At 40.7% G+C, this 26,100-nt stretch overlaps 1 protein-coding gene across 1 annotated transcript in view; it reads right to left on the bottom strand.

Annotated features, from left to right (window-relative positions):
• Positions 1 to 13,292: 13,292 nt before the first annotated feature.
• The window catches only part of LOC138131251 (zinc finger protein ZIC 4-like), a 33,061-nt gene continuing 20,253 nt past the window's right edge, over positions 13,293 to 26,100 (bottom strand). Inside the window, exon 2 of the mRNA XM_069048147.1 lies at positions 13,293 to 14,296. Within this exon, the coding sequence (XP_068904248.1) occupies positions 13,878 to 14,296 (419 nt within the window). The 3' untranslated portion in view covers positions 13,293 to 13,877. The remainder of the gene's footprint in view (positions 14,297 to 26,100) is intronic.

Below are 26,100 nucleotides of genomic sequence, written 5' to 3'. Positions count from 1 at the left end.
AATGTGAGATTATGCATGTGAGAGAAATGTCAAAGCATACCAACTAAAAAGGCAACCTGCGTTTGTAAGAGAGAAAAACCACGGCCTGCTTGTGTACAAGTTTTTTGAACGCTCGATACCTACATGTGGTGTAGAACATTAGTTCTTTATGTCATACACACCTTCAGAGAACTACTACAATGACAAAACTTGTCAAATATAATTAATTAAATATATTTAGGCAATCATTAACACTACTACAAGAAATCCTGTTGCGCATATTTTATTGTGACAGTATGTGAGTGACTTTATGTATTTTTTTTTTACTTTTCAGAGGTAATATCAATTGTTTTTTGATCAAATAATATGTATCAATTTTTTTTTTGAAGAATTTACTGAGATTGGTGAAAAAAGCATCACCTTAAAGGCATCATCAAAAAATATTGCGAATCGTCATTCTCTTTTAAAGGTGTCGGTGTCAGTCCACTTATTTATCGATTTAGCATTTTCGAATATCCTCCGAACCTCCTCCAATTATTGTCGTGGTCGCCAAGACAAAAACGCTCTTTATTGCCTACAACAATACATCGGTTCTGGAGCAGTTACAGGACCACTTTTTCCCGCCGTTACATTTACAATTTTGTATCGGAAGACCAGTGGCAACGAAAAACGCAGGTGCCGTCTCGAAAAAAGCCAATCAAATTTAAAATCGGTCCACTTTCGAGCAGTGTTTGAAAACTTGTTCAAACTCGCCACGGCACTATTTCGCGGCGCGCTTACGCGATCAGGACGAATTATCAGGATGCAGATTGAACGGGCCCGCTTCGCGGATCGGAACTGCACCGAGCCTCGTATATTCCTGCTGCCGAACATTCTGCGGATGTTGCCACTGCGAAGGGTCGCGAGCTCGCTTGTTCCTGCTGGCAAATCTTCCCCAGATGTTGGAACTGTGAAGGGTCAAGGGTTGGCGTGTTCCTCCTGGCAAACATTCTGCGGATGTTGACCCTGCGAAAGGTTGCAGGTTCGGTTGCTTCTTTTGGTGAACAGTCTGCGGATGTTGGTGCTGCGAAGTTTCGAGGGCTAACGTGCTCCTGCTGGAGAATTTTCTGGGGATGTTGACCCTGCGAAAGGCCACGGGCTGGCTTCCTCCTGCTGACCAACATTCTGTAGATCTTGGCACTGCGAAGGCTCAAGGGCCTGCGTGTTCCTGCTAGCAAACAATCTGCGAATATTGCTACTGATATTGGCATTGTGAATGGTCACTGGCTCACTTGTACCTGCTGGAGTGGTCCTTGCGAAAGGACAAGGGCTGGCGTGTTCTTAGTGGCGAAATTTCTGCTCACTGCTTCCTGCTAGAGAAGATTCTGTGGATGTTGGCACTGCGAAGGATCACGGGTTCCCTTGTTCCTGCTGGAGAACAGTCTGTAGATGTTGGCCCCGCGAAGGGTCAAGGGCTGGCGTGTTCCTGCTGGCAAATACGAGTATTCTGCGGATGTTCCTACTGCGAAGGGTCACGGGCTGGGGTGTTCTTGGTGAAGTGTCACGTGTTCGCTTCTTCCTTGGCGAACCTTCTGCAGATATTGGCACTGTGAAGGGCCACGGCCTCTCTCGATCTTGTTGGTGAACATTCTACGGATGCGTTGGTACTGTGGAAGCTCACGGGCTGACTGGTTCCTGCTGGAGAAGATTCTGTGGGTCCTGCGAAGGGGCAAGGGCTGGCGTATTCCTGCTGGCAAACATTCTGCGGATGTTGCTACTACGAAGGGCCACGGGGTGGTGTGTTCCTGCTGGTGGACGCTCCACGGATGTTGTCTCTCGTATGGCCACATTTCGGAAAAACGCGCGATTAAGGCGGCTTCGGACGAGGCGGCGATCGCGCTCTGTTCATAAATCAAGACGGCCGCTTTCTAAATCAGCCATGTTTATTATGGTGATTTAAAAGCTGCATTCGCGGAGTACTTGATCCGAACATGTTTTATCACGGCCAACTTTATGTAACAAGAACCATTACACATTACACATGTACCGGGCATTGTGAATAGGGCATTAAAAGCATCGTTCGTCCTCTTCTGATGCATTGAGGGGCCCAACGGGACGAGAATAGACACTTTGAAATTATAATGACGCCCATTTTAGAAGTTTTCCCACATTCGGCATGCCGATAGATAAAAAACTATCAGTGTTTTGTCCTTTTAAAGGAGCGGAATTGCCGTTTTTCAGGATGATTAAGGAGGTTATAAAATTAAATTTCGATCGGTGGGCTCGATCGCCAACATTGTAAAACACTTAATGGTATTACTTTTTAGACACTCGGCCGTTTTAATATTTCATAAAGGTGGCGACCGCTCTTGTTTGGTTTTTTGGGCGATCCCGAATCGCGGCCGTTGGATCTGTCTTGGTCCTTTGTGTCGTCGCTCAATTTATCATCTAATTCGTGAGTTATTGATAGGAGCGTATGTCATGTGATTGCGGGTGCGGGATGCGTGGCCCGAGGGGGTGCAATGGCTCGGAAGGAGACGGTGGCGCCACCCTATGCAATAACACATACACAATCACGCGGATCGCACGCTCCTTGACTCCGTACACACCCAATAATTCACGCAGTAATGGGACAAACGATTAACCCACACCCGGAGGGAGATGGAAAAACTGTTTGGGGTTAGTTTTAATTCGCCGCACCCTTAAAACAGAACTCGGGGGAACGGAATGACTGATGCGCTCAAACTTTTTAAGGAATTTAGTTTTTACCAGACAATGGGGCGAACATCTTCCGAAAATGGCCAAAATTACAGATTTCTTTAGTTCTATTAACACAGAAAGATTTCGCTTCAATTTTCAATCTTCAATTATTTCTGAAAGGACAAAAATGATCCTGCAAAAATTCCTTATGCAACTTGTTTAAAAATCCCTTTTTCCGCGTGCTGCGCCCCTGCGTGCAAACTTCCCACTTATAAGCACACATCATAAACCGTCGTGACATACTCGGCATCGGACCTGCCCTTTCACTCATCTCTTCACCTCATCCGGGAAAATCTTCTGCACCGCGTGAGAACGTGCAGCGTCCTGTTGAACCGCGACACGACTTGGTCTGGCAATTTGTCCCATCTCGCCGCAAATTGAATATCGCGGCCAAAACCTCGATGCCTCCCACGGGAACCCCGGCCGAAATTAAGAGCGTGCGAAAATCCGCATCGGCCTCGTAAATTAATAAACGGCCGAAGAGTCCATCCGACGACCCCACAAAAAAGCAACGCAGAAAGTATGCTGATTTACAGGCGGAGAGCTCGGCGAAGAGGACTTTCAGACATTCCTCGCCGTACACGGTGATCTATCATAAGTGAAACGACGTCAGCGCTCTCTGCTGTCCCAACTGGTAAATTAGCGGCCGGACGGGGCACCGGCTATCGCCGCCCGTGGGTGTGAGGAAGTGCTAATTATTCGGGCGAAACGTCGCCGAAATTTATGCGTCGGTCGCGATCGTCGATAATTAAAACGGAAAAAACGTGAACTGAGCTTTCTGATTGGCGCCGGTAGTCTGGCGCCACCTCTCTCCTTCCTTCTCCGTCCTTGTCCTTTTTTAAGGACCTACTCGGTGAAATTTATCGATCTACGTCATAATAAAATAAAATCAAATTAATACCACGGCCTATACCTACCGATGAAGGAGGCTATAAAAAATCCAAAGAATGTTGTAGCTTCATGTTTTGTATTACTATTCGGTTTCCATTTTTATTGGGCTCGTGTGTTCAGGTACCATTCATTACCTTCTTCGTTCTTTTTATTTATTTGTTTTTTGCTCTGGTGCGCTCCTAGTTTATGGAGATATCTCGGAAAAATCCAGACGAACTCTGCTTTTTGATTGTCATGCTGATCGCGGCCCATTATCAGGGCCGGATCGCTTCGATTTATCTTATTCATTGGGACGTCCCGGATTTGGTGCCACGCACGCGACAGACCCGTGTCTAACTACATTCCTGTGTCGTCACTTGACACATGTTTATTTTTCAAACTGTCTGACTGTATAAATAAATGACTTAACAACTGTAAAACACAACTTCGGCTGATTAAAACCCATCAAAAGATAGAATGTCGCTGATGCGTCTATTTATAACACCCCACACCGCTCCCCACCCCTTCACACAAAAAACTACACAAATTGCACTGACAACAAAATTGAGACACCAATCTTGGTCGTAACTTAATCCGGCGCTTCACAAGACTGTCATTTTCTAATCGAAAAATGATACAAACATTTTGTTGAATAAATTTGCTACGGTCGTAAACTGTGGTCGCAGTCTTGGTCGTAATTTAACTGAGGCCTTACAAATATAATTATTTTACGGACGGACACGAGATGCAAATGTTTGTACAAGAGATGAAAACATTTTGAGATTTAATTGAGCTTAAGTTCTCAAGTCGTGGCTTTATTGAGATTTTAAATTTGCGACCAGACGAATTTTACAAATGAGTCTGCGACCAGAGAGAAGACAACTAAATTTGAGATCACAGAGATCAAGCGCGTATTGTAAGCTTGAACGATTTTGTTATAGTCGTAATTTAGGTGAGAGCTTACAAGTGTGACTATTTTTAAAAAGTCGTGAGATGCAAATGTTTGTGCAAGAGATGAAAATATTTTGAGATTTAATTGAGCTCAAGCGTATAGTTGTGATAACTCTTAGTCGTAGCTTGATTGAGATTCTATTTTGTGACTAGACGAATTTTACAAATAAATTTGCTACCAGAGAGAAGTCCATTAAATTTGAGATCACAGAAACTCTTAATTAATTCAAGCTCGTATTGTACGCTTGAACGACTTTGTCAGTCGTAAATCTTAGTCGTGATCTAAATGAGAACTTGCAGTGTAATATGATTTTTAAATGGACGAAAGAAGCAAATGTTTGTAGCGGAGATCAAGACATTTTGAGATTTAAATGAGCTTAAAACTTTTTTTGCGATTAGTTGTGACAATTATTCTTAGTCGCAGCTTGATTGAGATTTTAAATTTGCCACCAGATTCCAGTGAACTTAACTTCTCAAGCGTATCTTTTTTTTTGGCTTGGTCGTGACTTGATTGAGATTTCAAGTTTAAGAATTGGTGATCACAGAGGAAAAAATTGCGCCGGCAAAAGTGAGAACAAGAGAAAAAAGATGATTCCGGTGAAAGGCCATCTAATTCTCTTTTTATAAATGCGTCCTAGAGGATGTTAAAACTCAGACACAAATTATTAATAACGCTTGTAATACTTTTGATCGTCGCTAGATAGTGCTGGCGCATGTCGTTATGTTCCTCGGAGACGCCAGCCAACATTCCACCGTCTCGGATGACCAACCACTGTCATAATTCAAAAAAAAAAAACTCCCAAAAAGTCGCTTCAATGAATACTATCGTCGTTTCATTCAATAGACTTACTACTCGTCCGGTGTCTTTGAATAATTTTGTCATTCATTTTGCTCGTAGCAATGGTACAGTACCATGAAGTACCCTCGTGGTGGCGGATGTAAAAAAGAATCTCCCATTCTGCGTATCCAATTACCAACTGTCCGGGTACCGAATATAATAAAGCAACAGTGGGATAAAGAGAACGGCAAGGAGCTAGTAAAAAGGCCATAATTTTAAACGACATTGTGATTTACAGAGCAGTTGCATAATGCACGGTGCACTGCAATCGATCAGGTTAATTAGAAACCGAACCACACGAGCCCCCCTGCGGCGGTTCCACCCATCCCCTGCGGTGTCCGTGGCCCCCTCGGCCCCACAACATTCGAGCCCGTACCCAGCACGCGTCTTTTAGTAATTAGGCGAATATGTTAATCGGACGTCTGCATTCCCGCCACCCCCGAGACGACTCCCTGATCAAATAAAATTGAAAAAAATTCCAAAAATTCCGGGCGATAGGAATCTAGGCCCGGGGGCCCGTTCCGGTGGTAGTTCTGCATCTCGGGGGCCATTAGGGGTGTCCAGGTGTGGTCGTGCACGTGTCCCGAACATTCCAAACATGATTGCTATCTGGAAACAACACTCTTCCCAATTTGAATTTGGTCGCTCGGCTTCGAGCGGCGTCGATCGCGACAGAGCCGAGTCGTTCGTCCGGGTTTGACGGAAAAACCAACAAATAAAACGCCCTTCGAGAGCCAATATTTCTTCACGACTCGGTAATTACACTAATCTAATAAGTATCCTCGTTATTAGGCGGCTTCCACACGCCCACTGCACGTCCCGCCGGCATTCCGAACGTTAGGATGGATAAATTGAAACGCTACAGAAACCATAAATAATATGCGGAATTCGAGACAACACGATCCTCATCTTATTATAATAAATACAAGGCCCGTCTCAGCCCATAAATTCATTACATTGAGTGGGATTTTTTAGGAAAATATTTATTGGTCGTGCTCGGAACATCACGGAAAGGCGAAGGAAATTAATGATTTTCGGCCGCTTCGCGAACAGGACGGTCAAATCGATTTTTTTCTGGGACCAAGGTGGTTCGGGTGGTTCTCGCGGCTCCCAAACTTCGGTTCTCACATTTTGATCGTATCTGGAGACGTGTTTACAACGCGGTGCAAGCGACTAGGGCTAGAAAACGGTGTCCAGCAAGATAACGCAGGGACGATAACGTTTTTGAAGGAAAAATTCTAGCTTGACCGATTTATCGGGGGGGCAACTGCAACCAGTTGTTGAACGTGTGTGGGATGGCCAAATGCAAATAAGTCTTCTGACCAATTCTTCTGTTATTTCAAAGAACTGTGACACGATTTATATTTTAAGATACATAAATAAATAGATAAAACAAAGTCACAATGAAGGTGGTGAAACTGAGCCTTTCACCTCGGAACGTGAGACGTGACGCGTGTGACGGTGCGACGGGTGTGACGGTGAAATTAATTCACTGCCCGGGAATAATGTCGTGGTGCGTCCAAAGAAGTTTTTACTTCAAAAAAAATCAAAATAAGTTTCGTCACTATCACTGCCTTCTTCTTTTCTTAAACTACAGGTGTCTCAAAATTCGCGAATTCCGAATTCAGAGCGTGAAAGGGAAGAACCCAGTGGACCTCGAAAAATACTCAGAAAAAAAATTCGCTCTTCCTTTACTCCAAAGTAAAGCTATTTTTCAAAAAATTGTTTTACGTTATTATTTTCTACAATCTATACCATAAATAACAATAAACACTGAACTTTTCAGCCTGTATTTGAAGAAAACGCACTTCAAAGAGACCAATGTATCTTTGTGGGGGGAGTCCCGATTTTTTTTTAATTTCCAAATTTGGACTACTGAAGTGATCCCCTACAATGCCCTGAATTCGGAATTCGCGAATTTTGAGACACCCTGTATATCCTAACGATCCTTCCTTGTACTTTCTTTTTGAACAAAATTATTTCGTCCGTCTTCTACATCGAAATAAGGAACGGAGAAATTTTCAGGAACTCCTTTTAACCTCTTTTCTTTCCTCAAGAGCTTAATAACAGTGCCAGAATGTATTTGTTTGTTGTCCCTTTATTATTTTATTTTTCACCACTTTGTCCTATTATTGAACTCTTGTGAAAACAACACGTTTCTCTCCTTCGTCGTCTTCGCATGTTTATTGTCGCCTACCAGGGTCAATTTTGGCGCCCCCATCCCCAATTAAATAAATTTCCGTGGCCGTCATCTGCCCCCGCCAACCGCCATTCATTCATCGTGGCGGCCCCATCTCTGCCACATAATACGTTGGTAGGTTCCCAAACCCATACTTCATGTGTACAATATTATTTTGTTGGTATCAGTGAATCATCCCACCCCCTTCTCTTCGGAGGACATGAACATCTACTCGCAGCAGGAGCCGCGTCTGGACAATGCGCTCTCAACTTATATCAGTTTTTTATCCGTTCTGTTGGCAGGCAATAAAGATGGAGGACCTAATTTTCTTCTGAAATATCTGCTATTTATTATATTTCGTGTAGAGAGCGCGCGCCCTCGCCGCCCCCTCCCGCCGCCGTTGTAAATCTCGGCGGCTCGAACACCTCCTCCGATTCGGCCGTTTTCCTCCCAAACGAGGGCACAGGTGCGTCCGGTAATTAATTACTCTTTGCTTGATTATCGCGAGTTGCGTGGGCGGCCTCCTGCACAATTAGAATACCTATCTTGATCTGGCAACGGCTACTATTTTTTAAATTGCTCCGCCGTATTTCATCCCCGAGCGGACGCGGCGGCAGTGGCGTGCACGACGCCGCCAAGTGCATTATCGTTCATTTTTCGCAAGGAAACCGGACGAAAATTCCTTTTTGCTCAGGGCCGCAATCTCCACAGGGATCAGCTGACGGTGTTTCCTATTGACGCTCGTAAATCCTGCGAGCAGCTCGATAAGTCAATTCTTATCAGGAATCGACGGGGCCGGTCCGCAGCCTCCGCTGCAGCCCGACTTCTGACAGAAATGGCACTGCACATTGTTCGCAGATGGACGGGAAAAATCACCGGCAGGAACGTCACCCTTGCCTCACCACCAAATCCAAATCATAGAGCTACGATTTCTGATAAAATGCATTGAAGAGCTCCGTTCTACTTTTAGCAGTGAGGTACCTTCAGAAAAAAAGACATAACCGTTGTGCGAAGAGAAAAAGAAGTCGCTTATGGCGTTACAAAAAGTACTTTTGAAATTACAGCATTTTACACGATCACGTGAGGAAACATTTTTGATTGCTCCATGACGCAACTCCAAGGAACAACGGTGCAAAGAAAATCTAAAGAAGGTACTGCTGATGAAACCTAGAAATATACATTGGATCTAAATCTACAAGGCACAGTGGTGTGCTATAAATCTCATCCAGTCAAAGTCAAGCGATTTGGAAATGTGAAGGAAAAGAAATTGCTTCTTTTTAGAAACTGTTTGTAAGTGCTCGCATTTGTGGCGCCTCGGCTGACGCCTCTGCCCACAAACCGTACTCACACTTGCAAAATGTCAGTTTCTAGCCTTGCGATACAAATAACTATTGTTTCATTGTTTCCCTTGATTTCAGAAACCTTTGTGCAAGGTTCATGTAACGAATAACGATGGTGTTTGTAAATTTCCATACACTTCTAAAAATATTTACACTGGATTGAAAGTTTTGACAGATTTGATGTAAAGTCTGTTCCCTTGGCGGTTGTATTTTGGAGGATCCTCTGTTGCCATAATTGTATCGCACTTCGGATCTATTTATTTACCCAAAAACCGTTGTTCGCTCGTCGTCGCGACATAAACCAGAAATGTTAGTCAGTGTTTGATACAAAAACTCTCATGTATTATAAATAAGCGTGAAATGCGGCCAAGAAACACAAACGGAAAGCACCTGGCACGTGCACGCCGCACTTTTACACACGAAAACCACATCTGTTTATAATTTTTAATCGCTTTGTATATAGGTGCGGTGAGATAGTCGGTCGATTTCGTTGTCGCGAGTTTATTTGATCGTCCTGTTTGTTGGCAAAGAGGGGAAATTCTTGGGCGATGAACAATTACCGTTGAATAAATTAACGAGATGGAACGGAGAGCAAGGTGGTTGAGAGAGGTCAGGTCAGCGGAGGAATGCGTCTCATTACCATTATCATTTCATTAACCAATCCGATCATTTATAATGCGCTGTCATTTCGTATAATGCGCTCCGAAGCGATGCTCGCACGACGGACGTCGACGTTTGATTCGGAGTAGTATTTGAAAAATTCAATTTCTGATGCGAATGCCATTAAGAAAGCAATTTACGGGGATAATTAGGTGGCTTTTGGGGCTGCCGAGGTGGACCGGCGCGAAATGGCGCCACCGCCGGATTTTTAATTTGTCTTTTGCTGCTAACTACCGAAATTAGAAGGACTTCTTTGCCGAGCACCCAATAAATGCGGTGTTTGATCGAACGAAAAATCACCACTGCCAGCTAACAATTTCTGATTCGCTTCTGCAGAAAATTAAAACGTCGCCATCAAAAATCTAGTGCTTTTCAAGTGGAAACTAAGTTGCAGCAGAAAGAGTTGTAAATAATACTGTTTGAGCTGATGGGAATTTATTTTAATTAGCGACGACCCAAGGAGGAAGTTGACCGCCCAGAGAGATACAATGTGATCAACAAAAGAAGAGATACGAGGTGGCCATGAAAACAACATTTCTGTAAACGAGAGGCGTGACTTAATAAAATGTCACTTGTCAATTTTGACGTTGCGTGAATTCTATTTGACAAATATGAGATATTTAAGAGAGAAACCTACACATATTTAAAATGGCAAAGAAGAACTTTATAAGAACTTCATCACATTTGATTGTTTTATTTTATTAAAATATGAATGGAGAAAATTGATTTTTTTAAATAAACATTTAATACAACTAAAATCTTAATATTCATTAGATATCAATTCTCCTTTAAATTTTTGAATCATTGTATCGTGTGTCTAAATAACTTTTTGGCCAAGATCCCCCTGATAAAATTTTTGTTTTTGTCGCGTATGTCGTAACTTACAAAGCGTCAGGTGTCCAATTTAACCTCAAAGTTTTTGTTTGCATCAGTTATTGCTTTTCATCCTGTGTTTTGAAAGATTTTTTTTTTCAAAACTACATAATGGTTTACTCAACTGAGCAAAAAACGTTTGGTTCATTTCCTGTTCTTCCAAGAGTTAACGAGGTTATATTTAACTTTGACATATTTTGACACCAATTCAGGTTTATCACTTGACGAGTTTTATTTTTAAAGAGTCGTTTTTTGGAAACAGTCTATGAAATTCAAAATAACCGACATACGTAAATTTCATCAAAATTATCCACTAACATCAGATCGAAATTCTTTATGTGTCAAGGGTTCAAAAAATTTATGGTTCAGCAGGCTGTGGTTTTCTTTGTTCTACAAACGCGGGTCGTCCTTTTACTTAGGTAGGCTTTGATATTTTCTTCAGGTACATAACCTCACTTTGATTATTAATTTATTGCAAATTAATTCAAAATTTTAAATGAAAACTAGGCAAACTCTCGCTGAGACTTCTAAAAGGAAGTGTTTTTTAGCGAAAGAAATAATTCACATCACTGTTTGTTCACTGAATGACGTTTGACATCTATGGTTTGACAAGTGATGAAGCTACGCCATACGTTAACGGAATCTAAATTCATAATGACATTAAAATCATTTAAATATAACATTACTATTTTCTGTGGAGCTCTGATTCTTCTATAATGCGGTTAATTAATATATTAAGTTGCTAAAAATGTTCACTAGGAATTCAAGATAACGTATGATGTAAAGAGAATAGTTATTTGTATCATTAGGCCAGAAACGGCCGAGGCGATAGCCGAGGCTTGCAAACCGTAAAAAATGACAATACCACAATTGCAACCAAACGAAAACTGTGAACGTAGAATGTCGAATTGTGCAGATGCAACAATTAAACACTGAACAGGACGCACGTAAAACACTAAAGGAGAGTCATGTAGGACATTGTCTGAAGGCCTGCTTCACATTATGTTTTTAAATGAATGATCCTTTTCACTTTCTCATCAGTTATTGTATCTCAATTTAATCATCTCGGAAAGCACCTCCGGCCATAATATGACAATACTCAGAACAGCAATCAATCTCGTAACGAAAATCCTGACAAGAGGTTTTTTGTGAGTCACGATCCTCCATTATGTAACACAAAATCAGAGTCGTGCATATTTATTAAATTCACCTTCCACGAATCGATACGGCAATTAATTACGATTATGTTATCGAGTCATCCCGATCGGTGGAAAGAAAACGTTGGGAGGAGTGCGTTAATCCTTGTGAGAAATTTGCATCCGTGAAAGCTCGCTCTCGGGATGTAAATCTCATCATAATTCATAAAGCACAGTGTATTTCCACCTGATCTAAATTATCACCTGCCTCTAACAACCACAACGCACGTTCAACATAATTAATTTGGTCCCAAACGATGTTCACATTCTTGGCATTCTCCAAACACATGAAAATATGTGTAGGGAACGGAGCGAGACGGAGAGCGAAAAAGAAGAACAAGAGAGGACGGAGAAAAAACAAGTCCCTTAATAAATATTCAAATTTAACCCACGATAAATTTTGAGGTAAAGTTATGTGCCTATTAAAAAAGACAACATATTAATTCAACGAAATATATTTTTAATATCTTGCAGGACGAGTGGCCCATCGACGCTTTTCACGTAAACAATTTCTTGCAATTTTTACATCTGGGGCCGACGCCGGCCCTGTTCTCACGTCCCCTTATTAATGAGGCCCAAACAAACAACTACTTGGCTCATTTTTAACTACATATATGTCGTAAAAAAACGACTTTAACTAATTTATCTTGATAATTCCCCGGGTCCAGTCAGCAGGAACGATATTTCATCTTTATTAATATTTTCTGTTTGGGTACGATTTTTATGTTATCGGGCCGAGACGTTTCCTAAAATATCTCTCCTCGATATGTTTTCATAATTGAGCATAATTAATTACGTTCGTGAATTATTAATAAGTGGCTAATTAAGTGGACGTTTTGTTTATGTAAATAACGCGAGGGGCTCCGGAGCGCCATCGATCTCTTGCGGCGACGTCGCCGAGGCGCGTTCCTTTATCTCGACACGGATTTCGACAACCGGGATGTCATCTCTGGAGGAATGATGATGGCGCACTTGCACGCATCAACTTGGAATTCTTCACGTTTGTGTGTCAGGAGGTTTCGCCACCGGGTGGGGCCCCTGCGGCGTTCCAATGGCTGGGAAAGGGGGCTAGGGCAGATATTTTCAAACTGTGCTCCGTGGAGCTTTTGACAGCTTCGCCATGATTATCTCGGGCTTCGTATAGTTCCAAAAGCTCATGCAAGTTCAAAATGATAGAGGGCTTCAGAAGCAATTTTTTTCTGGTGCATCTTATAACAGTTCTGAATTGGTATCTTATGATTTTTTTTGTTGTACTTTGAAAACGGTAATTTTACGTACTCACAAGAGGACGAAAAGTAACTTTTTTTCGGACGCTGACCGTGGCGCCATCTATTGGTTTATTTAGTAAGTTAGCAAGGAAACCGACAAAACCGATAATTGCCCTATCACCATAAATTATGTAAATAAGTAAGTGTATTGCAAATAGTAAATTTCTGTTTTTGTTGGCAAGCTCATAACAAATACTATTAAAAAAAATGTAATTTTTTCAATTGTGTCTTTTGCTTTGTAGTTCGTGCGGTCGCCTAAAAAATGTAATGTGTCCTCGCCTGTGTCAAGCCTCGGCTGCGCCTCGGCAAGAAAAATCAGGCTCATACACTTTTTGGACTTTATACACAAATAACAATTGACGTATGTAGGTTTTGCTAAGTGATTCGTACAAGGAAAGTGGAATAAAAGCCGTTTTTATACATCATCAGTCAAATTTATTTTCAATAAATTCAAGTTATAATAAACTTCAGATATACAGAGATCCCTGATAAGATATATTTACAATAATTTTTTATACAACTGGTGGCCTTACACTTAAATATCAGTAATAAAATTTATACAAATATACAAGACGCATTATCATAAACTTATGTAGACGGAACTTATTTTACAACAAAAAGAAAATAAAAATAAAATAAAATTAGCCACTGTATATCATTGCACGGGAATCATCAAAAAACATTAAATTATTCACAGTCAAATTTAAAAAATTGGGACGGAGCTTCCAGCTGATCACCTTGACCTCGACGCCTCGTTGCGAATCTTTTTAAATTTAGAAAACCAAATAAATATCTACGTATTTATCGCGCCCCAAAAAAAAAATGCGGTGAGAGCGTCCCGACGCCGCCCCGCGTACCAACAACCAAAATCCCTAAAAGATTTCCATGTTTTGTAAATTGGAAGTGCTCTGCGTCCCGGGGCCCTCGGCGCAACCGGAAGCCCCCTCGTATGTACAAAACTCAACAACCTGTACATTATCACTGTCAATAGGCGGTGGCGGCGCCACTGTGGTGCAGATTCCCGAAGTGACTGAGCCCCCCGAGAGGGTCGGGCGTGACGGGCGGCGCCGGCTGGCAAGCGACGTACCACTCGCTCAGCGCCGTGCTTCCAGGTACTTGGGGGCCGGTGATCTGGGGGCTGGCCGCCACCGAGATGCTGCCCGCCGACGACGAGTTCGACTCCTCGCCGTCGCTGTCGTAGTGCGGGGGTGTGCGCCCCGAGGAACCGTGGACCTTCATGTGCTTCCGCAGTGAAGAGGGGTGGGTGTAGGACTTGTCGCAGCCCGACACCCTGCAGTTGTACGGCTTGTCGGAGGTGTGGACGTGGGAGTGCTTCTTCCTGTCCGAGGAGTTGGCGAAGCGCCGGTCGCAACCCTCGTATTCGCACTTGAACGGCTTCTCGCCTGCAACAACAAACACCAAGGGTTAGTGGAGGCGGCGAATGACACTCGTTAATTTATATGGAAATTGGGGGGCGGCGGAATGGGCAGATGGAGTGCCTAAATTAATACTTGTTTTGACGGTTTCGACCATATTTCTTTTTTAGTGGGCCCCAGAATCGGGCGCGGGGGCGGTATGCAAATCTAAGGGCCGAACGTCCCGGTACAGTTTTCTTGCAGTTATTTTGTATTTAACAAAAGCATGAAGAACGTCATGTATTTATTATTGTAAGGCACAAAAAAGAAAAAAATCAAAAAGAAACAAACAAACAAAAAAATTCGTAGAAACAATAGAAAAATACCCCAAGAATAACAAGACAAAATGTATCCAAATGGATTAGATGTTGTTTGACATTTATAAAATAACTACGGAAGATAACAAATTATAATTAATATAAGGATGAATGAAGGAAGAAACATAAAAACAAAAAATCACTAAATTGTTAAAAAAAAAAATGTGTTTTAACAATTTATTAAAAGAGATGATCATAACATTCATAACTATATCTTGGACAATATGGAACAATGTAGATTTTTTTAGTGGTCCACTTTGTATATGTGCATCTAGCAAAACTAGAGATAAAATGTATTTTATTTTATTTAAAAATCCACATAAATTTCGCAATAAATGGCACAAACAAGTACATTCGTATAACAAAGCAACAAGGACAAAAAATATTTTTTTAATTTACTAATAATAGTTATACAGGGTGTGTCAGAGTTCCACCGACAAACTTTCAGGGTTGATTCTATGATCAAAAATAAGCATAAAACACTTAATACATATGGGGTCAAAAACGCTTAGTTTACGAGATAATCACTTGTTTCGATTTGAAAATTTTTCTTTGGACCCTTAGAATCACTTGTACGTCAGCACGACCTATTTTTAACCCTGTTAAATCTATTTAGAAATAGTTAAAACGTTTAAGGGGTACTGCATAACATTCAAAAGAAAAAAGAAAAGTTTAGGAATAGTACTGATTGTTACGTTGACGTGTCAGCTGCCTTCAGAGTCACTTCAAGTACGTATATTTGGTAAAACTTCTACAATGCAATCTACAACGCAAATTTGCTTCCTTGAATGTTTCTTCTTTGTTATGGTAACTAGATGTTACCAGAATTCAGATGATTTGCCGTCGATAACGCTTCCACACTTGTAATGACAATTTCTTCATTTCCGCTTAATCTAAACATCTGCCACTACTAGTTTAATAAAAATGCAGAACATATTACTTGTAAGTTTAAGTTTTATCCATGTTCGACTAGTAATAATTATTATTAATGTCAAAAATATTCGCATTTTTTCAGCGGAATTGAATGTGTCACCTGCACCAACATTCTATAGGATATTCGTGTAAACTAGACAGATGCACTCGTGGTCGTGACCGTGAAAATGATAAAAGCTTCGTTGGACGACAAAGCTCGCCTGTTGGAGTAAATTTATGAAAATTTCCGTGCACGCACTCTACCAAAAAAAAAGCGATTTAGAAAAATTCCCTCCAAGGCTATCCACTCGTCGAAGAGTGCCTGTACGTTACTTGAGCGAGCTTTACACAGTCCTTTACACCTGTTATCCAAGACAGGAACTGAGAAGCTTGATTTATAATACGCCAGCGTTGGAATAAAGTTAAAGCCGACTTGTTCATTACCCGCGATAAAAACGCTCCAACAATGGCCGCATAATCCGTCAAAAAGTGTAAATTGCCGTGAAATTCGATTATTTTAGCGAGCCCGAACAATTAAAAGAACCCTTCTCAAGCTCGGCCGAGACACCGAAAGCCGCAGCAGAGTGAAATATTCCGCTATTTGTCCAGTCATCCCCGTCATTAATAATTCGTAACGGCTGTCTTGTGTTTGTTTACGAAAATTTCTCGTGTGTACCTGTCCCGGTTCGAAATATTCGGTTTTAATTCGGAGAATGGGCGAGGGCAAAGTGGGACGACTCGTTTATCACATTTCGTCCGCATCAGCGATTCCCTTCGAAAAATTCGTGAATAATGGAGTTGCGGCCGGAGGGAGAGAAAAAAAGACCAAATTTACTGGCTTCGGGTGTGTGTGAAGTGGGCACCGACTTGACATGTCGAGAACTTGCGGATCGACTGTTTGGGGTGGTTTACCTGGACCTGTGTCCGTCAATGCGGTAGCGCCGCACGGATGAATACCGTCAAGGGGTCCTTCTTCAACGCTGTCACACGAAATCAATACGCTATTAACAATAATAACGCCAATAACATCGAGCGTGTTTGTGGTTAGAGTTAGTTAAAAAAAAATAAGCAATAAGCGCAGCGAACTCACTACAGCGCAACGCCCTGACGTCGTATCGCGATGAAACAAAGTGTAAAACACAATCAGGACTTTTTCCGTTCAGACAAACTTTGTTTGAAGAAAATCGATCTGTTAGTTTTTGAGTTAAGTGCAAACGAAGAGACAGACAGACAGACGAAAATTCTCAAAGTTGCTGAAATGTCTTTTGCATCACAAAATGTAACAATCCAGTCTTGTTTATGTGTATCGTATGTACGAGAATGGTTTGTGATTTGTTGCTCCAGAATTGATGATTTAGCCAATCACTTGTTGAGTGATGTTTGTTTTTAAATAAAGATCTGAGCTCTAATATCTCTGCAAAAAGGATTTTCGCTGCAAAAGAAGGATATGGAGGAAGCGTTAGCTCAATTTACAGTTTCATGATAAGTAATAAAGAAGTGGTCCAAACATTTTAAAGTTGGCGGACAATATGTACTATTGTGGCACAAGAAAACCTTGATTGGTCAATACCATTGACACAGTTCTCCACAATAGACGAGTCACAATGGCAACAACTTATCTGTAGAAAGTTGAGACAAAATTTAACATCCAGTGGAAAAAAAGAATTCTTGAAAGGTAGTAGATCACAATTTGCGAATTTAGAAAATTTGTAAAACGCTAAAGTGAAGGCACAAGGATTTTTTGTTTATTTAAACCAAAAACTGCCAAAAAGTACCTTTTGTCCTCAACCTGTTTTGAAGCCTCGGCTGCGCCTCGGCCAGAAAACTCAGACTCGCACAGAAAAATGCACTTTTTGGCCTTGATACACAAACATCTATTTTAATTCGTTTAGTCAATATTATGATATGAGAGCTTGTTCTTCTCCACATTGAAAAGATTAACGAAATGACTTCTCATAAGAAAGAAATGCATTGAAAGCAATTCCAGCCGCGGAAATTCTATGAATCGCTTTTTGAAGAAAATATCAATTTTATGTAAAAAGAAGTAGATATTAAAAAAAATTACAAAAAACTAAAAAAAAAGACAAGCATGATTTTTCAAAAGCTGTGTAAATCTGTTGGAACCGTCGTAAAGATAAACTTTATTTATTCGTTTTTTTTCTAGTGCACATCTAAATATTACATTTTTCCCAAAGCAAGCAGAATCTAGATACAGTTCTAAAAAAAAAATTGGGCATCGTCAGTACCTACCGATAAAGCCAAGGTACTGCATTTTACTCTATTGTTGGACGTAACCTTGAACACCTTGTACTTAACAAAGCATTCAAGCCTAAATGAATTTCTAAAAAAAATTCTGGGTCATTCTTAGTACTGACAAAGCGAAAGTACTGTATTTTGTGGTATTGTTGCACTTGCTAATGTCACAAAATCGCTAAAAATACAAATTTTCAAGCTGAAAATAAGTATCGAAAATGTATGAGAACTAAAAGGACAAGAACTCAGGTTAGAACCTTGCGGGGCGCCAGACAGTAAGAACAGTCTGAGCTAGGTGGTACATTCGTTATTAATTGACGTTTGTCAGACCGGTAAATGTACTCTTGGGATTGTAAAATGAACAATGCTTCAGCCGATCTAAAACATCTATTATTCCTAAAAATGAAAGTGATGGTCGATTTGTGTGTTTAAGACAGTGGTGCTGGCCTATAAATAGTTTCTTCATTAACATAATCATCTTTAAAAATAGAAATCTTTGGAAGGTGTGTCTTCAGACACAATTTTTGTCAGTTACAAAATGTTCTGCAAACAATTTAAGGGAAGTGGAACTTGATTTCTTTGTTTCAGATAATTTACATCATATTGGATCTAGTGAACTGTGAATTGCGGCAGTACCGAAAGCACATTACTGGATAATAGCGCGCAGTGCGAGGGAGATTTGACGTTCGTGCCACTACAACCGTCGAGCGAGGGCTCGTGTGTTCGCAGCGCACTCACCCGCCGGGGCCGAAACTGGTGTGCCGCTCGCGTCGATTTGCATCTCGACCACCGTCACGTGATTTCTTCAGCTGGCGTATTTTTCCGCGGTGAATGGCGCGTCGGGAGTCCCAGAGATCCTCTCCATCGGGAATTATTTACCAATTTCGCGCCAACGCTCTCAAATATAATAAAGGTCCATCAATTTAACGTGTGCCCGATCCACAATAGCCTCATTATTCCCATACGTCTTCCATTATGTGGCACCGTTCCGACAGTCATTTGTCACGATTATACGTTGTGAGCGGCCTCGTCATCCGGGGCCTTTTTCAGCGAATCTGAAATTTCGGCGTCTAGGCCGGGACGGATCGATCAGCCGGACCGCATTAATCACGCGTTGACAGTTCCTTATTGAGGCGTTCACAACAGGTAGCGGAGAAAAAGTCCGGAGAAGGATCTTGAGAACCACCCCAGAACGGGGTGTCGCGATATATCTTTATTAAGTCGGCGGAGGCTCGACATAAATCAGTCGGTGTTTGAAAACTGGGCCAGACAAAAAACAGATTATCCCAAGTCAAACAACGGTAGATCACGCCGGCTGGCGGAGCGCGTGGAAAGGGGCCCTTAGCGGCCTAAGGCCGTGTCCGCATCTGATTTATTCGCGGGGAAGTTTCACACGGGCGGCGGGGATTTCGTGCATTCCGGCGGGGGCGGGAGAGTGCGTGACCCGCCGACCCTTCCGCTCGTCTGCCTCTATATGTGCCACGATAAGTCAAGGTGTTTCGACGACTTTAGGCCCGGAGACGGAGCAAGCTTAAATAACGAAACGGTACATAAACAAAATTTTGACGGTTCGCCTGCCCGACAGAATTAATTGTGGTCGGCGGTTCCCACAAGAACACGACGGCGTCACTGAATTATCACTACAAGGTATTTCACTAGATTTTCATTCGGTTTGGGGCAGCACACGAAAATCATCTCTGAACGTCGACAGTTTTCGCCTGGTACAGTCCTTTTCACGATAATCACGAAATTTGAATGGCGACTTGCAGGTCAAAATGCAGGTACTGATCGAAACATACTTAGTAATTATTTTTTGTTTGATCAAATAGTTGCTCTTGCTATAAATGTCAAATTTTATAACGGTCGTAAAGCCACGCAGGATATTACAGAAATGCAAGTAGAAAATAAAATCTTGTAATAAAAATGCAAATAAAAATCATTGATACCATCTACTTCTATAAAAATACAGTTTGAAATATTTTAGGTGCTTTGAGTGAAAAAACGTACCTAGGTCGTCTTTTGGTTGATAAATCTTTCAGATAACCTAACTGTTTCAACAGTTTCTGAAATACATATTGATTGATGGTCGTCCACTTCCACCCTTTCGTCCTACACTTCCTGTTTCGCGAAATATTTGACAGCTGATAAAGCTACGCCATACGTTAACGGAAATAAACGCGTCAGACCATTTGACCACAACATTTTTTGAACGCACGTTACAAATCTTGGATACCGTTCATAAAATGGTTTTTGATATTTTCTTTTTAAAAATGTACTGAATATTTATTTCTGCACTATTTAATCTGAGCTCTGAAATATCAGGAACTTCGTTTATTACCACAATGGAAAAAAATCTGTTGAAAACTTCAATAAAATATGTATCTATCATTACTAACTTTCGCGGCTTGAATATCTATTTTAAATACACACTGTGTATATCCAAAAACGATATTTATTTCCATAATCTTTAAATTTTTTCAATCTTTCTTTCCAAAAAGTTGCCAAACATCTGGATTTTTAGATCTAAATATCGGGCGTTCAAATGAAATCCAAGGCTGGGAAGACGTTGAAAACCTTCAATTGTTTTGCTTTTTTACGGTCGTAATTAGAGCATGTTGACAGTTACCTAAAATTTATAAACAAAAAATCTTTCTGGTTTTTTCTTTCTATGCAATGTTTTACATTAAAAATGGAATAACTAACGATTCCTATTCACGAAGCAAATATCTGAAGGCTCCCTTTCCTCAAAACAAACACGTTCAAACATGTGCTGATAAAACTTAAACAAATGTCATTCGTGTAGAACGGCGGGAAATTCAAACTTTACACTGCTCCAAATGGTTAATTTTTTTCAACTTCTCCTGAGGCCAGGTTTTCATTTGAACGCATGATATTTGATTGATGATTACTTGTCCATTTCATTTATAACTATCGGTTTCGCAAAACTTTTTTCTATTTCTCAAATACTTTCTTGAAATTGAAAACTCACAGCTTTTTGGCCTAAACCAAGCGCAAAATTGAGTTTCTAAATTTTTTCGCAAACATTTTTCTCTTAAGTCCAAAAATGACTTTTACATTTTAATGATTTTTTAAGAACCCGAAAACATTTACCTGTGCCGCTGACCTCCATTGAGCCGAATTTTGTAATGTTTGTTTGTATTTAAGCGTTCTATCTTTAGTAATTGAGTAAAACAAGAAATAAATTTCGTTCAAGGTAATTTACAAACAATAAATTTAAAAATACTTTCACCAGAAGCAAAAACCAACTGCCCACATTTCACTTCGATAAATCTAAAAATCCCATGGAAATACCATCAATTAGACTCGCCAACTAGATTACTCTTATTACGTCGTTTGATAACTTCAACCATTGACAATCACCTATTAATCGATTTAATTATTATTGATGACAGAAAATCGGATAATTGCAATTACTCGGCCAGTTCTAAGAGCGAATATTGATTAATTAAAGATAATCCTTCAGATAAAAAATTAATGACAAATAATAAGAGTCCGAGAAATTCTTGCTCGGATAATTTAGCACTCGACCATGAAGAAACGGAATTATTAAATAAAAGGTACGAGTCAGGCATTATTAAGTACTGGTTCCATAAATAATTGTGCGACGGTGCAACAAATCGCGCCAGAATTCAAACGACGCCTTGACAACTGTCACTCAAGATGGCGCTGTCCGACTCCCGTCAACGTCACCAACAGGTTAGTAGAGTTTGACATCTAATTAATCACGGTAAATGTGCGATTTAATTTAAAAAATCCGGTGGCTCGGGGTTAAATAATGCCTAATTGAATCAGACCGGCCGTCATATTTTTTTATTAATGAACAAATTAAAATTAACCATCATCATCATTAAGGCCGCTGTAAACCTCCGCTTGTTAATTTACAATAGTCAACAGTGATGTATGACACTCTCATAAAATTTGAATATTAAACAGCTGTGAGAAACGGCGTTTTTAATCCACGCTCGTCGGTAAAATATGGTTTCGTGGCAACGTCGCACTTTGTTATTTAAACGACGCGTCGCAGAACAAGCGAACATGTACACGGAACTCGGAACAAGTGTCAAGATCTAAACTGTCACCGGGAATTAAAAAAACTGACACGGCGCCACTAGCAAAATTGATTGGGGGATCAGTGTTACACGCGCGGGTAAAAATAACCTGAAAAATTAAGCAGACCCAAACAGTTTACGCGTTTTGTAAGAAATACAACGGCGCCATCAGAGCGCAGCTGTCAATTCTTCAAATCAAAACGCGGATCAAGCGAGCGGAGCTACTTTCTATTGGCAACAGTGGAGCTCTTGCGTAATTTATCTCGGCCGGTCTAGTTCTTTGTTTTTGGGCGGAACGGCCCCGGCTCCGTTTCCCTCTTCGGCGAAACTCAACCACCACCCCAAGTGTTCGACCCGACTATAAAGAGCTATTTATCAAACCGTTGTTCATATGACAAGTTTTATATTTTATTTTAGGTTGGCCCCATTGTCGCCGCACCGATCCGTGCTGCCACCTTTTGTCCAATTGTCACTTTTATATTGGCACTGTAAATATAAATAAATAGCTCTCGAAAGAGCCTCGCTCGTTTTTGTGAGGGAACGAGATCCGGTCCCAAAAAATCTGGTCCTCTAAATTAGCTTTATGGTTTTATTGGGCCCCGTGGAAAATCGGTCGTGTCGTCTTTGAGGTTATGTCGTCGCCCACGCGGTGCATTTTTACGTAATCTGCGCCATTCATCGAACGGGGTAGCCAGGTAAGTTTGTTGGTGAAATTTGATATGGACGTGCTACCAGAAGACGCACCTCCGCGCTCCGATGAAGAAGTGGACGGGCGGTGTTGTCTAATTGTGGCAGGGGCACGATACCGGGTGCACCGGACGAATAATAAAAGTGTAATTAATTGCCGTGGGATGCTGTAAATTTTATCGGGAGGAAAAAGTATCCGGCCAGGTCGCTATAATAGTATAGACGTTTAGATGGTATCTGATGATGCTGTCAGAGGTTTTATATGAATTTTCCTTTCCAGCTTTAGTTTTATTTTGAAACTGATATTATGAGCTCCCGAGATTAATACTGCAGGTAACGTGACATTTATTTTACAAAATATCTTCGCCTCCAGACGTATCTGATGCTTTCGACCTAATGGAAACTGAATAACGAACCGCGGACCGAAGTACTACTTGCTGCTTTACACGAATACGTCGACTAAAATACACCGATCTTCGCCTGCGAGCTGTCAAATCGAACAAGAAATGAAGAATGGAAAATTTTTAAATTTTTTACAAGTTGGAAGATAAACGTGTTCGAGTTGTGGTGAGGGCATTCGGTACCAGACACAACAACGAACATATTTGTCAAGTTTATTACAATCGAAGAATTTCTTCATTAACATTACAATGGAACTAATGATATTCACGTAGTATTCATATTCAACGTACACAGATTGGAAGACATAAGACCCGGTTGAAGGACCATCGCAAGAGATGAGAAAAATAGAGCAAAAAAGTTTTCAAATGAACTTTTCAACTTTTTACTAAGATTTAAAATTACTATTATTATTAAAAATGTACTTTTTTCTACGACTGTCAAAAAATACATCTTTCAGAGCAGTAATTACATAAATATAAATATGATTCATGAAGTGTCATAAATATATGAAGCTATGATAACTCCCTATTTACTGAAAAATAAGCAAAACAATCTTTATCTTATTATATAAATTGGCGTAAAAATTGTTTGAGAATTGCACGAGTAAATTACAAGAAACTGACATAGCGGCTGTTATCAGCAACGCACATTTTTGTGCAACTGTACGCGAAACAAGCACTTCGCGTACCTAAAATAGGCCACGAAATCCAATTTCGCGGCCGTTGCTTTTAACGACGGCCGTTAAAGTAAATGTCATTTCAATCTTTGATACGAATGAGAGTTTCCATGTACCTAAGACTGGCGTTTAGATTTTTCGGGCATGAAATTTGAAACCGCAGAATTTATAAGTGAAGTAAATTTTGCTTGTTCGTTTTATAATAATTACAAATTTTCGGTTGCACAAAAAATGTTGTGTACACCTTGGTCGCGAAATCCTTTAAGATCCTCGAGATTGTCATGCCTCTGCCGTAAGCAGCCTCGGCGACAATTTTTCTCTCGGTACGTTAAAGAATGATTTCGCGGCCTTGATACACAAATAACTATTTTTGTTATGTTGAGCTCGTCAGTTTTGTTGGGCTTGCATTTGATGTACCTCATTGTTAGTGGTGAAGGTTAAGGGTGTGTAATAACGTGAAAACTGATACGGTTTTGTGTTATGGGGAAGTATCGGGAAATGCGTCAAGGGCACAAGGTTTGCGTCATCTGCAGCGTGTCAAAGCGTTGAACCCAGAAGTTTTTCCTCTCTCCGAGTGCAAATTTGTGAATTACTTTTCAATAAATATAACAAACACCCAGGACCAGTGAACAACGAATGGTGAAGGTCCTAGAAAACGTCCCTCTAGGAACGCAACTTGTTATTGTGGTATTTGTACGACGTGCGCCTCTTTATTATGTATGCAGTATTATGTAAATATCCTGGACGGACTTCTTGTATGTGTCAAAAAGGCTGCAAGAACAATTCGTGAGATGTCCGGAGTTTTTAATAGAATGTGTGTTTCCTTAATTCTCGAGCTCGTTCCATTTTGATAATAATTCTTATGAATGTGTTTTTTTGAAGACTTTCGCCCCACATCCGAAACGTTTCGTAACGTTTAGTGCTGCGAATGGTTTGTGTTCTACAGGGTGACTTTGAAAGTTGTGGAGATATTTTAACCAGTGGTAGAACTCCACAATAGGTAACGATTGAGTCAATAACGCTTTATACAAATGTTGATAGTTTTCGAAAAAAAGGGGATAAAATTTTTCAAAAAAAGTTTGGAGTCCAGAATTTGATGAAAATATAGGTGAAAAAAAAATCATAGTAGGCTTTTTGTTGTCATTTAATTCGAAATTAAATCACTTTGACAGGAACCTCAATTTAAATCGCAAATGGCTTGCTGGAGAAAATCGGTATGGTTTTGATCTATTTCAAAGCCCGTGGACATTCAACGGCAACCTACGGTCAAAGGTTTCCTCAAAGGATACTTCACAATGCACTATGTACTTCAAATAATAATTTGTTAATTTTCAAAATCGTTTACATATTTTCATCCTTCTATCTAAAACCATGTTGTTTCAGTTTCCAAATGAACCACCTCGAACTATCTCTATTAATTATTACGAATCCAATTGAATTTGCTTAATCGTATCGTGCAAACCCGAGTTGCGCTAACTCTTATTATCACTTGCTTTATACACCGTAAAACCGGCTTAACGCCCAACAATTTGACAAGATAGTAAACACGCGCTCAAGATATCATCGATTTGCATATCTATCACAGAAAAAATAATGTAAAACACATGAAATATAGGTCATCCGAAATGCCATTGGTTTAAATAAATAAATTTATGGTCACGAGACCGTTCCATTAAATACGTGGGAGAGCAGTTTAATGTAAATTTTTGCACAGGTGCGGTCGGATGAGCAAATGTTCGATAACGTTAGCATAATTGTGGAAGTGCGCCTCGTTCTCTTCATACAAATGACCGGCCATGTCGATTAGAATTTCTAATTCGACATCGATTACCACGAAATATCAAAAATTGTTGGGAGAAAGGTGGTCATGCTAATTTTCGTGTTTCGACAGACATTATGGTTTGTTAATTGTCTCTTATTTCCTGTACGCCCTCATTATGCTGATGAAAAATGACAAATGGGGATATTAGGCGGCGGCTGCCGCCGCACTCGGCGCCTCTGCCCACCAAGACGATAACATTTCTCCCACCGCCGAAAAAAATTAATCGTAGAATTTTAATTGCGGATGGTCGGCGCAACAAGAGGCCGATTAAAATTCCAGAAATCACCATCAAATCTGAATATTCTTTCTTTATCGGCGAATCGCGATGGCTCAGTTACGTGATGCGTTTAGAAGACCTAACAAGCAAAAAAGAGCCGTCATCTCCGCCGACGGACAGTTCATAATTAACGAATTAGAGGCCAGCTCCGGAAGAAAAAATCCGCAAGTTGTTCCGCGAGCCGGAGCTTTCGAAAAAAGCGGAAGCTCTCTTGAGCAAAAATCATAATCAACGTCGCCGTATCAGTGACAGATTCGCGGGCGATTTGCACACAATGCACAATGCATTTCAATTGCGAGATTGAAATATTCAAATTGGAGATAATGAAAGATTTATTCGGAACAACACGTTCGCAGACGGTCGGAGTTAACGAACT

The sequence above is a fragment of the Tenebrio molitor genome, chromosome 5 (assembly GCF_963966145.1).
Source record: "Tenebrio molitor chromosome 5, icTenMoli1.1, whole genome shotgun sequence".
Taxonomy (NCBI): domain Eukaryota; kingdom Metazoa; phylum Arthropoda; class Insecta; order Coleoptera; family Tenebrionidae; genus Tenebrio; species Tenebrio molitor.
This window is presented reverse-complemented; position numbering and strand designations above follow the sequence as displayed.